The sequence below is a fragment of the Daktulosphaira vitifoliae genome, unplaced genomic scaffold, assembly GCF_025091365.1.
Source record: "Daktulosphaira vitifoliae isolate Bord-2020 unplaced genomic scaffold, ASM2509136v1 Scaffold_3, whole genome shotgun sequence".
Lineage (NCBI taxonomy): Eukaryota > Metazoa > Arthropoda > Insecta > Hemiptera > Phylloxeridae > Daktulosphaira > Daktulosphaira vitifoliae.
Window position 1 is genome coordinate 31,230,721 of NW_026099574.1, and position 14,876 is coordinate 31,245,596.

Below are 14,876 nucleotides of genomic sequence, written 5' to 3' on the forward strand. Positions count from 1 at the left end.
ATAGACATACAATTTGACTTCAAAAAAATTTAAAAACGAAAAAATAATTTTTGATTTTGGTTATTAAACGTTATTAAATCAAATTATAAGATTGGTTAATGTTTTTAAATCGCTTTCTACAAATATTAATCTTAGAAATTCTTGAAAAAAATTTGATCTAGGTCAACTAACTTACTTAGATATGGTAAAATTGTCGAAAAACGATATAATTTTTACTTTTTCAGTTCAATTTTCAGGAAAGGTTTAGAATTATAAGTTATAATCGGGTAAAGTACTTTGCAGTTAAATAATAGTAATATTATATTTTCAAGAATTTTATCTATCGAAGGTAAATAGAATAATAACTTATTAAATAAGCTCTCAGGTGGTTTGCAATAAAATGTTTTCTTGCATTCAGAAAATAAGAAAGGCTTAGTAAAACGTTGTAATAATAGCACCGGCACACACAAAAAAAAAAGTTGTTTGTACTTTTGACCAGACCCACCTATGGACATGTATTTTGACCCGATGAAGTTCGTTTGGCCCGGTCACACTTCAGATTTGAGTAAAATGCAAAAAACCAAAAAAGAGAAAAAATTGCGAAAAACTGCAGTCACAGCGATGAAAAAAATTTTGTGAACCCGGATTTTTATGTATTTTAATTTACTGAAATTGAACCTGAACGTTAATTAGCCCGTTGAGCCGTCAAAATTTGAAAAAAAAAAAAACGAAAAACCTAAAAAATTGCAATAAATCATGAAAAATCGAAAAAGATAAAAACAATTTTTTGGATTCCGATTGAGTATGATTTTTATGTACTTTGTTGCACTGAATTTGAATCTCTCTCTTCGTCTTGTTCATTTTTCCTATAAAATTTGCATCCTGAAATAAAGTTCGAATTTAGGATCCATTAAAAATCTCTTATGATCGCTTTTTCCTACAACCAGGGCAGTTCCACGTGGTGACGGTTGGCAACAGAACCATTTAACGGTTCAGATTCAGTAAATTGATATACATAAAAATCATACTTGATCTGGGTCCGCAAAAATTTTTTCATTGCTGTGACTGCAGTTTTTTTCCCTTTTTTGGTTTTTTTGCATTTTACTCAAATCTGGAGGGTGACCGGACTTCAAATTCAGATTCAGTGGGTCGAAGTATGTGTCCGTGGTGGATACGGTCAAAAGTACAGACAACTTTTTTTTTTTGTGTGCCGGTGTGGTATAATAGTTCTTTTAGTAAAATTTTCAACTAATTTATTAACAATAATATGTTAAAATTTAATATTTTTCATATTTCTATAATGAAGTTATAATTGATAAATTTTATTTAACATTTTTAATTTAAGATTATTACATAAGTGTAAGTTATGTGTAAAAAAAGTAAATATGCTTTAAAATTGTATTAAAAAAAAAAAGTAAGCCTCTATAACCAGTTATCAAAAAAGAGCTAATTAGTGAACATATATTATAAGACTAAAGAATATTACTGAAATTATATATGAAAACTAGGTTATTTAATATTATTTCTAATAAAAAAAATAATGATTAAATGATCACAAAAATATATGGGATTTTACTATAATTAACTGTTTTACACTCTTAAAATTTATTTTATCAAACAACAATAATTTATTCACTCTAATTTATAAATTTTAAGATAATAAGACTTACTGTTATGTTAACAGTATTCACTATGGTTTTGTAATAATTAAATATTAAAAAAGAATACCAAGTGGAAATGTATTCATCTATTTTACAATTTTTTTTTACTTTATAATTTTGTAAATACAAAAAAAAAAAAAACGATTAGTTACATTTGAAAAACATGAAAAAATAAATAAAAATACATCAGAATTTGATAAACAATGAAATATTTTTGCAGCTATTGAATTTACTTTGCCTTGCGTTTGTCATCAGAATCATTAACTCGACTAGTACGCCAGTTACCCTACAAAAAATGTTTAATTTAAACTACCATTCAACATAATAATTCAGAAATACCAATAACAACAAACCTGATCATTATTAGATGAAGGGATCTCACGTTTTCTTGGAGTGTCTCTATCAAAAGCTGATCTACCTCCCTCTCTGCTACCATCTTTGAAAGATTTATCAAATGCACCACCGCTAGAACTACCACCTCCTCGACTCCAACTACTACGTTCTCCACCATCTCTTGCACCAAAAACTCCTCCTTTTCTTTCATCATTACCCCTGTTGAATACAGGACGACGCTCTGAAGGTGGTGCATCATCTCGGTTTCTACCAAAACCATCTCCTCGTTTATCTTTATCTCTTGCACCAAAAATTTTGGAATCTTCCTTGTTTTTATCAGCAGCTCTCCACGAAGATGTTGTTGTTGTAGAAGAAGAAAGAGTTTTATCTTTTTCTTCAAGTTTTCTTTGAATTTCTTCTTCTTTTTTACGTTGTATTTCAGCTTGTCTTTCAAGTTGTTCTTTGCGGGCCCTAAATAATGAATCAAATAAAATAAATAAATAATTTTAGTATATTAGTAAAATAATAAAATAGATATAACATTATACTAACAAGTTAGCAGCTCTTTCTTCTTCTTCTTTTTTCTTACGTTCTTCTTCTTTTCTTTTACGTTCTTCTTCTTCTCTACGTTGCTTTTCTTCTTCCTCTTTACGCCGTTTTTCTTCTTCACGTTGCTTTATTAGTGCTGCTTTTCTTTCCTCTTTTCTCTTCTTTAACCGTTCTTTACGAATTACTACTAATTCTTCTTCAAATACTTCCAATTTTGTCTACAAACAAAGTTATATTAATTTTCTGTCAATAAAAGTATCATATAATATAAAATAAAACATTTTTCTTACTTGGAATTCAACAGTACGACGGGCCTTAAGTTCATTTAAGAAGATATCCATATCTGGTTTCATACGTGCTAGTCTTTCGCGATTCTGTTCGGCTAATTTACGTTCTTGAATTGCTAACTGTATACGCTCAGCCTCTTGATGCTCCCAAAACTTCTTGTCATGAACTTGCTTTTCTTTCCATGCTTGATCTAAAAGTGGAATTTCTTCAATTCGTTTAGCCCTTTCAAAATAATCCATCTGTTTCCTGCGATTCTTTAGCTTTTGAACTAATTCTGCTCGTTCTTTGGCAAGCTCTTCAGCTTCTTTGGCTGCAATTTCGTCAGCATCCATATTTTTAAGAGCCTATTAAAAAAATCATACATTAGGAATCTAACAATAGGTATAATTTTATTAATTTAGAGAATTATTCAACATTTTTGTTTAAATACATGAAACAATAGAAACTTATTTAACTAACTACTAAAAATAAGAATGTTAGGATAAGTTTAAAAAATGTTAACCAACTTAAAAAATAGTAGTTTGAGAAAAAAAGGAAATTAAGGTAAAAATCGACTGAATAGTAATTTAAACTGAATTTTCCAAATATATTTTTATAAAAAATATCGTTGGATAGTATATATAAGTAAAAAACTAATAATTGTTTACTGACATCTTCATTGAGTTTTTTTAAAACTTTTTGTCCATGGGCAGTTTGAGATATTTGCTGCATTTTTTCTTTAAAATTACGATCTTTAATAGCTTGCATTTCTGATTCTTGTCGTCTTTTCTCTCTTTCTTCACGTTCAGCTTCTAATCTTCTTAATTCAGCTAAAGCAGCAGCACGAGCAATTTCTTCAGCTCTTCGAGCTTCTTCTTCTTCCTACAAAAATAACATTCACATATTATATTATAAAATTTGTGATAATAAAAAAATTAATTTATACTATTTCAAAAGATTAAAGACAATATAAATCTGTATATTAAAAAAATAAATAAAATTAATGATTTTGATATATTAATAAAAACAAATATTAATACAAAATGACCAATATAATAGTAAAAAAAATTAGCCTTACCCTGACTGTGTTAAGTCGTTCTAAATACTCTTTACGGTCTTCAATAATTTTATGACGAGCTAATATGCGCTGGTGCTCGTTATCTTTAGATTCATGATGATATCTAATTAAGCTTTGATGGACTTTTTTATGTTCATCCTAAAACATGAAAAAATAAAAAAACTTTGTATATACAACTTTCAAAAACATATAATATTAGTAATTATGATATAACCATTGTTTAAATCACAATTTAAGGTAGGTCTACAAAATATTTAGGTAATATAAATTAATCATGATCAAAATTTGTAAATTATATAATATAATATTCAATATCATTCCATCTAACACAGATCTCATAAATGTTAAATTTATAAATACTTCAGTTATTTCATTTAATCACAAATATCATTCCGATATCCGCAAAGATTATAATCATCATTGTATAATTAAGTTAAAAACAAACATGATTAAAATAGTCATAATAAATCAGAAATAAAAATAATTTAAATCAAATAAATCATATATCCGCAAAATGAAAATATATTCACCATAATGCCAAAAAAAATTGTAAATTTATATATACTTCAGTTATTTCATTTAATCACAAATATCATTCCGATATCCGCAAAGATTATAATCATCATTGTATAATTAAGTTCAAAACAAACATGATTAAAATAGTCATAATAAATCAGAAATAAAAATAATTTAAATCAAATAAATCATATATCCGCAACAGAAAATATATTCATCATAATGCCAAAAAAAATTGTAAATTTAAATATATAATCTCATAAATGTTAAATTTATAAATACTTCAGTTATTTCATTTAATCACAAATATCATTCCGATATCCGCAAAGATTATAATCATCATTGTATAATTAAGTTCAAAACAAACATGATTAAAATAGTCATAATAAATCAGAAATAAAAATAATTTAATCAAATAAATCATATATCAACAACAGAAAATATATTCACCATAATGCCAAAAAAAATTGTAAATTTATATATACTTCAGTTATTTCATTTAATCACAAATATCATTCCGATATCCGCAAAGATTATAATCATCATTGTATAATTAAGTTCAAAACAAACATGATTAAAATAGTCATAATAAATCAGAAATAAAAATAATTTAAATCAAATAAATCATATATCCGCAACAGAAAATATATTCATCATAATGCCAAAAAAAATTGTAAATTTAAATATATAATCTCATAAATGTTAAATTTATAAATACTTCAGTTATTTTATTTTATCACAAATATCATTCCGATATCCGCAAAGATTATAATCATCATTGTATATTGATAATTAAATAAACGTTTTTGTGCTATCTAAGTATATCTTACCATATTAGCTTCTGGGTTTATGATATTAGCAGATTTTGACAAAACTTTATAAACATTAATGAGATATGTGCGTATTTGTTCACTAGGCATTGTTTGTAAAGTTGGTCCTTCTGGTTTATCTTCTCGCTGTGACTCAGACAAGTCCATTCCAAACTGAATACATCCTTTTCCATGATCAATTCTGATCTAAAAAAGTGGAGCACATATAAAATAAATTATGTTTATATGTACATTGATTTTGATTCTATTCATTTGAGACAATTTTAAACATTTGGAGATTAAGTCATTTGTATCTATATGCATTAACACATATTTTATTCAATAATATATAATATATATTATAATCTTCAGTAATAAGGAAACAGGTATCTTTTGTTTTTATTGTTTGTAACAATTGACTTATTTCCTTACCTAACCTGTATATTAAACATGTTTCCTATGATTAAATTTATTAGATTAATTATAAATGCGTTTTAAACAGATTTTACCTGCAATTGATCTGGGGTACTCTTAAAATAGATAAAAAAATGTAAATAAAATACACAGTAACAATGTACTGATTTAATAATTATATATTTACCTGCATGTCATTATGTCTAACTAGATCAACCAAAATACGTTCCATATGAAATGGTTTACAATATGATGCTAATTCCAACAATCTTTTGTATTCAATTGTTTCATAAATTTGAGAAAGTTGTCTGATAAGCCGTGCTAGAGTAACTTCACGCACGGGTACAACATAACCTTCTAATTCACTACCACTACCAATGAGTGATTCTGTTACAGATTCAACACGTTTGCATAACTCTAAAGGTTGGAAATCAACTTCAAGCCAGAAATATAAATTTCTTAAATCTTCAGAAGCTAATTGAATAACATTATGACGAACCTAAATAATTATATAAAATAATTTATAAATTAAAACATTGTAGAACAAAATTACATACAAAATAAGATAACATACAACTTCTTTCAAAAGAGAAATTCTGGTAGGTGGTGCAGGTAAACTCAATAATACTGCTAATTTCTGAGCTTTCTCATAGGGACTTTTATCAGTTTCAATAAAACGATCAAATTCTGGATGTGCTGATGGTAATGGTACAGCTAGAGTAGCCAACAATACACGCGAAGCCATTCTATAATAAAATTATTTTCTTAATGTAAATAATGAACAATCTGAATATATATCAACTTTATTACCTTTGAAGTTCTTCAGCAGTTATATTTTTTTTCATTTCCTTACTAAGCTGGAATAATTTAAGTAGAGCAGCAGCATGGAATAAATTGTAACCTGCCTTCCAAAAGACCATTGCTAATTTTTGATAATAATTAGCCATAGTTTTAGGTACAGGTGACTTCTTAGCTAAAGTCATTAAATTATGAATATCTTCAGTTGCTTTGTAAGCTTCCTAGTTATAAATTATACTTTTTAGAATAATATGCATAAGAAATGCTTTAAGTACATTTTAAATAAAAATAATTTTTACCTGCCATAATTCCATTTGAATTGCATAGTCTAATTGATATAATCTAGTTTCTAAATTATATTGTTGTGTTTCTGGATTTGAAAGACTAACATTAACAGTTTGTGCTGGAAGTTTAGCAATATCCTCTAGATGTTTACGTAATTTATCACACAATTTTCTAAATTCAGTTTTACGATTGTATTTTAGACAAAATTGATATGCCTAAAAGAATAGTGAAAATTTAAGTTGATTAGTTTCAGGTTTTTATTTTATTGTCAAACAAATGCATACCATTTTAGCAATATCATGATATAATGTCTCTACATGAGCATTAGTTCTCAATAACTCCAAACATTGGCAATATGATTCCCATAAAAATTTAACCCAAGGTGTCAAAATTGTTCTATCACTACGATCTTGAGCATCTTCTCCACTCACAGCACTATTATAAAGATATTTTATTTAAAGATAAAATATTAAACTTTAACTAATCATTAATAATAACATTACCTCAACAGTATACTTTCTGGAGTAGCCAAATTATCTAAATCATCTATATCAACAACAGCTTGTTGCGATTGTTCTCTAGCTGCTTCAGTACGTTCTTCAGCACTTCTTAAATATCCTCGAATAACATTTTCAAGTGATCCAACATTAACCTGCAGTAATGTTTTAATTAAAATAAATCAAACAGTAAATATTAAAATTAAATCTTACAGATTGAAACATATTTCTATATTGAAATAACCCCTCTTTGGCAATATGTGACTTCTTGAGGTCAACGCAAAGGTCCAAATACTTGAACATGATAGGTTCGAGAACACTTTCGCTCCAGTTGTAAGCCCATTTTTTATTTCTAAATACTTCATATAGGGTGTCAAGTGCTCGACCTGGACGACCAACTTCCAAAAATTCTACAAACAAATAATAATGTTAATATGCACACTCACGATTTGCCGGGTATCACTAAAAAATCATATAAGTACTTACCATTAGCACGTTTCAAAGCATTTTCTGGTCTTTGACTGTATCGAGACATGTTGACAAATTATTACAGTAATATTTAACTCAAAAATGTGTTAAATTTTTTCACGCCTAAGAAATCGGCGATGAATTGAGAAAAAACGTGGCGTGACCGCCTGACGCTCGTTGTACATAACAAGTAGAAAATCGCATTCAGTGGTTACCAAGCCGGTTCATACAAATCCACTATATTTCTAATACAGTGACGCCAATTAGTTTAAAACTTTAACGAATAAAAATATTTAGTCGTTGGTAAGGCTGTTTTTTTATCATATATAAAAAAATTGAGATTAAAGATGAAAACAACAACAATATCAGCAATCATCTTTTTAATTATTTTTAAAACATTTATAACACAAGAATTTTTATAATAGTACTCTTTGATATAAAACAATTTTATTTAATCTTTGCAATGGCATAACTAGGCATACGACTTTTTTGTTGGCTTATCATATATTCTTACTAGTGCCGATTCATATATTGTAAATAGTAATAATTTACCAATTGAGGAGACTATAGTTTTATTAGCCCGCTTGGCTACGTCACTCGCTTTCTGAAAGATATAAAATAATAATTTTAGAGGAGTGCTCTCCTGTATCCACCCAGATCACTATAGCCATGATTGTATGTTATAACATACTATAAATTAAATGCATATTGTATATACATAGTACATATCACATACATAATATTTATAATTATTATAAATTTTATAAAAAGATAATCTTATAAGAGTTATAATAAAATTATACAAAGTAAATTATACTCTTTGTTTCTTAAGTGACAAAACATATTTATTATTCATGTTTAAACCAATCAACAACAAAATGATACGAGTCCTAATTTTTCAAATAATTACACAATCTTAACGTTTGTTAGACTTGAAAAAATTCTAAACTGTTTTAATTTTACAAGTTTTTTAAATATAAACGTTCTTAATGTAAGTGTTGTCAAAAGTGATTTAAAAATGTATGATGAAATATATATTCCATCGTATATGTTTTATATCAAAACAAATAAATTATAACCAGTACATGGAACCCTACTGACGGCCAGTGGTGCAACTTAATCGTAAAAGACCACATAGAGAGCATCTCAAGAATGGTCCTTTCAACATAGAAATCTCTTAAGACACTTTAATGACCTTTTTTTTTAATACAAATTTTTTTAATTTTATATAATTTTTAACAATAAAATTCTTTGCCAAATTTTTGCTATTTTCGCCATTGTGAACGACTTTAAAGAATAACTTACTCATAAAATTTCTATTGATTTTTTATAATGAGGTTATTTCTTAAGTTTCTCGTATTTTAGTCTATCTTTTAGAATATATCTTATATATCTTTTTTTGTAAAATACTAATCTAAAATACTCAAACTTATAATGTATACTTTAATACGTATGATGTTTATTCATATCTACAGATTATTCATACTTCTAAGTATAAAACAATTTTAGTTATTTTAATAATAATTATAATTCTTATACTATAAGTCAAGGATTAATACGCAATAAATTTTCAATATTGAAACAATAATACATCATAACACGTTTTCTAAAGAAAGTCGATATTACAATGAACAAAAATTATTATGCACCCGCTGTATACACACTTTGCCTCTACTTTTTCTCAAGGTTCGATACAATTTGGATATTTATCCCTAAACATTCAAAACACATAAATATGTACTAAACATTGATTACGTTCTCCATTTTTTTGTTTTCTTTTTCCAGAGATTTTTGTGCTGACAAATATAAACTGTGATTACTCTTTTCATTGTTGCTCTTAAGTTTTTCTTGCATTTGAGCGAGTACATCATGCATTCGGCGTAACTATTATGAAATAAAAACATTTTATATTAGTTGTATCATATATTATTATAAATTTAATTTGATACCATACGAGTAGTACTATATTTTAATGGAAAATATGGATTATATTTATCTTACATCATTTCATGTTGATTGTATGATTGATTTAGTTTTAATACTATTAAATTTATTATTATCATAATACGTGTTTTATAGAACTAACAAAGTTTTTGTTAGAATTATATTAATTAAAAAATTACAAGTTGATGATACAGGAAATCATGTAGACATTGTATAAACAAAAAATTGTTGCATCACATATTTTTTCAAATAAATAATCCTTCATCTTATATTTAATACAGTATACATTAAATAGTAAACCGTTACAACACTAATCATAGTTTATATTTATTTTCCAGGAAAAATAAAAATTTAAGTAATGATATCATATGTTATGGCTTTATAACAAAATAAGCTGCCAATGTAGTATGACTGAACAAAACTTTGTTTACATTAAATATTGTTTTATATTTCATTTATTATTTGTTTTATAGTGTTTTAGAATTTAAATTCTCAAAATAATTTTTATTATTTTATTAATATTATTATTAAAAATTATATCTGTTAGTTCAGATTAACAAGCAAGTGTTTACTTGCAATTCAAAGACAAATAAATACGTATATTAACAATAAAATGGCCATTATAATTTCTTATAATTGAAATAATTAAGTATATATATTAAATATAATTTAAAGAAATAAGAAAAAAATTGTTAAAATGTAAAATATGTATATACCCATTACTGATTTTGCTAGTTTTAGTATAACTATAAATTGTACTTACTTCCTCATCTTTTTGAAATAGTAAAATGTCAGTCTCGTCAAGCGCTACTGGTAATTTTGGCACGGAATCTCTTTTTATTTTTCTATACATAAATCAAATATTGATTATTTTAATTAAAATTTGTTTCCTTTCAATATTTACCCTCTATCTTTAAACGCCTGTTGTGAAATTTTCGAGATCAATTGTGTACGGTAATTTTCATAATGAACGTCCTCAGTTACTTCTTTTAAATCGTGCATGTGTGTAGATATCAACATATTACGCAGTTTTCCAAAATCGCTATGATTTGGATTATCCACTATCATAATTCAACTTTTTTATTTTAAAGTTTTTATTGACTTATATAAAAATATGTATGTACCAGGGATGGATCTAGAATTTTTTTTAAAGGCAGTCGCGTATAATATAGTTGATCAATTTTATCTTTTATTAGATCTATTTTTCATTTTTTTTTTTTTTTTTTTTTTTTTTTTTNATTAGATCTATTTTTCATTTTTTTTTTTTTTTTTTTTTTTTTTTAGTAGTTGACGATACTTCAAGGTGGGGATGTTCATTTCTGCTCCCTCCCCTGGATCCACCACTGATATACACAAAATGTTGAGAGTTTTATTGTACAATTTACCTTCCACTAATCCCCAATCATATTGTCTACCTCTCATTTTTTTACCGTTTACCTCTAATATCGTATTGCTACCAACTACGGCAAAAGGCAAACATGCTTTAAGTTCTTTATCTTGTTGTTTGAAATCTTCGTCTTCGTCACTTTCACAGTCTGGTAATTGATAAACCTATTAATATAATATACAATTTATATAGAACGCATTAGATTTCTAGTAAAATAAAATTTATTAATGCATGGACGTAAAATAAAAAGTTAACTGTTTATTTTTTTTAATTTTACTTTTATTCCATTTTCTTTGATTGAATCGTTTATTTTTTGCTTGACTCGAGCCTTTTCTTTCTCTGTTAACATGTCTGCTTTGCCTATGACCGGTATAACATTGACTTTTTCATGAATACTTAACATGAACTCTATGTCTAATGGTCTGAGACTATTGTTTAAAAGATCAACACAAAATAATGTTAAATTTGAATACTAGGAAATAAAATGTAAAAAATAATACGATACACACCTATGGCAATGAGGTGGAATAAAATATAGACAACAGTGAACGCGATTGTCGACTATGTTCTTTCTGACGACTCCACTTTCTTCGGAGAAATAAGCTCGGAATTGTTCATCAATATACTCGCAACATGTTGTAATGCATTCGTCGCTAGTTAAAGAAGAACCGAAACCTGCAATGAGTCAAATTTAATTTCAGTTTTTTCAAGTATTTTAGTTAACTTAGGCTATGTTCTTACCGGGCGTATCGACAACAGTTAATCTTAATTTCACACCTTGTTCTTCAATGCATAACGTTTGTTTTTCAACTTTTGCAGTCTGGGGAGGAACTAAAAAATAATGAGATATTTAGGTTAGGAAGAGAGTGTAACTAAATCAATAAAAAAGTATTACATAAACGACATGAAAAACAATTTACTTGAACACTTAATGAAACAAACAGTTATTTTCTATAAAGAGATCTTACAATTTATTCTTCAAGTACATACCATAATCAGACGTTTTTCGATCTTTGTAAAGGTCACTAAGGAATAAAGTGTTAATTAGAGTAGATTTTCCCAGGCCAGACTCGCCTACTACCATTAATGTGAATTCGAATCCTTTTTTAACTGTCTTCCTATGTACTATATCTGGCAAACTAGCAAATCCGACGTACTCTATAATATGAGCAAATTTATTGATTATATCAGAAAACGTTTTATTTTTGTTTAAAACATTTTATTATATTTCTAAGATAATATTTGTTAATTCATTATTTTGTTAATCAATACAAAAATCGAAAGAAATATTTTATTGGGATATACTTTTTTAAAAATTTAACACATTTGCTTTAAATACAAGATATTCATTTATTAAATAAATATTTTTACTTAATGCAGCCGATTGACGAATTCCAGACTATGTGGGAGTAACCATAAACAATAAATTGTATAGCTAAAAAAGGCGAGGCTATATGGTTTATCAGATATTAGGTCGTTAAAATGAAATTATAAGTAATACAAATAGATTTGTATAGATTACAATGAAAAATTTAAGGGATAAAACTTTTATTGTGTAATTTTTTAATTAATTATTAATTTATATGAATTTTATTCACTCAATAAAAATAACTGGGTGTCATAATATAAATATTATCATAATTCTAGTAAGTAGTAACATTTGTTGTTTACATTGGGTGTATAAATAAAACTCGTAGATAAAGTAGCCATATGAGCTTGATATGCTAATTGAACTATGTTATCGAGAAACATTAATTATCCATCAAATGACACAATAAAATTGCTATCATTGCAAAAGGGAAAAAATCGAAATTGTTAATAGCTGTTAAATATTAAAGGATTTTATTACTTACCAGTCATTTTTTATTATAGTAGCAGAATAATAAGTCTATATTAACCCCATCATGTATACTTTACTAAAAAGATTAAATGGAATATTGATTGACGATCATAAAGTCTCATCAACACCTAAAATTTATTAAACGCTAAATTTACTACAAAAATTGTTTAATTAATTAGTAAATTGTGAAAAATAAGCAAGTAATTATAAAACCATTAAATTTCATAATTATTCATTTAATACCAAGTAATAAATATTATATAATATTAAGTTATAATAGATTTGTAATTACCAAGTCTTGATTTTAATACTTCAGTACTCCCATGTGAACTAAATTTGTAATACAGCCTGTGTTGGTTAAGAATTGTTATTTCGATCAAAGGTTTTTGGTCACTTGGAGCTAAAGTGTATAATAAAGCCTTAACAGATATGTATAGTTGCAGTTCTTAGCGCGCACATATGCACCCAGCGTTAAGTTATTATTAATGTTAGTTTAATAATAATAATAAAATTGTTCAATAAATTTTGACGTTTATTACTTGAGTTAATATTATTGTTTGCATACGAAGTAGAAAACGAAGCAATTCACGAACAGCACAAACGTCTGCAGCGTTGTCACTAAACGGCAATCGATAATTTGGCGCGCCGGTCCTGAATACCAAACTGCACGAACATGAGAAAAGAGGGGAGACTACTACTATTACTACTACGCCCGCCTCTGAATGAAAAGGGTGGCCATACATTACATTTGTTGTTATAGTTCAGCAGTAGTAGGATTTGTACATAGATAATTTCTCATAGAATAGTAAGGGTGAGGAAGGACTTTTGCTATAGTGTGTGAATAATATTACAAATGACGTCATATCGAAAAAAATAAATAAAAAAACGATTAACCTTAATTTATTGCACACGTTTTCAAACACCGTATTGAATTATTTCAAATTAATTATTGAATATTGAATATAGAAAATATTTTTATTTAAATTAAAAACAAATAAATAACAAAAATTCGCATAAAAAGTGAAATCGGGTATTTTCATTACTCAACCCGCCTAGATTAAGTCCATAGTGTCTTTTAAAGACTACAAATGGTATATTCCTTGTAAATAATCCTATTTGATTAATTTATCTTGTTTTTATTTTATTGTAGTTTTATTTTATTATTTTCTCAGTGTTTCTCTTTGAATTTTCTAGTCTTCATTAGGCAACTTTTGGTCAAATTATTTTACAACAATATTTGTTTACAAATAAAACAAATGTACTGCGTTTTTTTACAATATTACTTATTCAGGCTCAAATTAGGGGCAACAGTGTCGGATTTACGTGGAGGGTACAGGAAGTCTGGACCCCCAGATAGCGATATATTTATGTTATTTAATATGTAGGGTAAGACTCTGATACGTATTCCAAGTAAATTTTATTTTTAGAACCCCCAGAAAATTGTTGAAAATCGGCCACTGAAGAGGGCTAAGAGGCCTCATGGTTCCTGGATAATAGTGGCCTACATAGAAAAATAACCTCTTCTTGAATTGCGCCTACTTCGTAAAATAACTTTAGAAAATTACTTTGATGATATATTTTTATACCCATGCGTTATATTTTGTATTTATGTTTTACCTACCAGGCTAATGAACTGCATTTACGAGTTGGCTATTATTAGGCCTATCTGCAACGAATCAGTTATTTGTTATGTTTATAACATAGCGCTAGAAACATAGCGTAGGCAGTTTGTTATACAATATCTTAATACAACACTTTAAACGTGCGTCAATAATTGCCATATAATGTAAATAGAATTAATTGCATTTTTCAAGTAGACGCTCATTAATTAATCTCGATACATCAATTTCCAACAAATAAACAATTTTGAATAATTCACTTAATTAAAAGTTATGTTTTACTATATATACACTACCTTGGCGATTATCATTTACCCAAATGCTAACAAAGTATTTTGTTTTAAACCACACTAAATTACAAACTAAAATTATAGCTTATAAACTCTATATCTTTAAAATCATATTTATAGCATATTATAATGATGTGAAGTA

At 26.9% G+C, this 14,876-nt stretch overlaps 2 protein-coding genes across 3 annotated transcripts; both read right to left on the bottom strand.

Annotated features, from left to right (window-relative positions):
- Positions 1 to 1,704: 1,704 nt before the first annotated feature.
- Positions 1,705 to 7,849, bottom strand: LOC126902825 (eukaryotic translation initiation factor 3 subunit A). Of its 2 annotated transcripts, XM_050680458.1 has the most exons (16): positions 7,673 to 7,849; positions 7,400 to 7,596; positions 7,193 to 7,341; positions 6,974 to 7,124; positions 6,704 to 6,904; positions 6,417 to 6,625; positions 6,181 to 6,352; positions 5,794 to 6,105; positions 5,702 to 5,722; positions 5,214 to 5,399; positions 3,868 to 4,005; positions 3,462 to 3,671; positions 2,813 to 3,154; positions 2,526 to 2,740; positions 1,994 to 2,444; positions 1,705 to 1,926 (listed from the first exon to the last, which is right to left on the bottom strand). In XM_050680458.1, exons 1-16 carry the CDS (start codon positions 7,719 to 7,721, stop codon positions 1,870 to 1,872), a joined length of 3,060 nt encoding a protein of 1,019 aa, XP_050536415.1. In that variant the 5' UTR covers positions 7,722 to 7,849; the 3' UTR covers positions 1,705 to 1,869. The 2 variants fall into 2 exon arrangements, with proteins under 2 accessions (XP_050536415.1, XP_050536416.1); XM_050680459.1 differs by lacking the exon at positions 5,702 to 5,722.
- Positions 7,850 to 9,091: 1,242 nt separating this feature from the next.
- On the bottom strand, positions 9,092 to 13,455 carry LOC126902838 (septin-2). Its single transcript, XM_050680495.1, has 10 exons — positions 13,118 to 13,455; positions 12,839 to 12,953; positions 11,976 to 12,143; positions 11,727 to 11,816; positions 11,495 to 11,660; positions 11,263 to 11,413; positions 10,984 to 11,149; positions 10,503 to 10,659; positions 10,362 to 10,443; positions 9,092 to 9,538 (listed from the first exon to the last, which is right to left on the bottom strand). The coding sequence occupies exons 2-10, from the start codon at positions 12,843 to 12,845 to the stop codon at positions 9,395 to 9,397; spliced, it is 1,131 nt and encodes a 376-aa protein (XP_050536452.1). The 5' UTR covers positions 12,846 to 12,953; positions 13,118 to 13,455; the 3' UTR covers positions 9,092 to 9,394.
- Between the last annotated feature and the right edge of the window lie 1,421 nt (positions 13,456 to 14,876).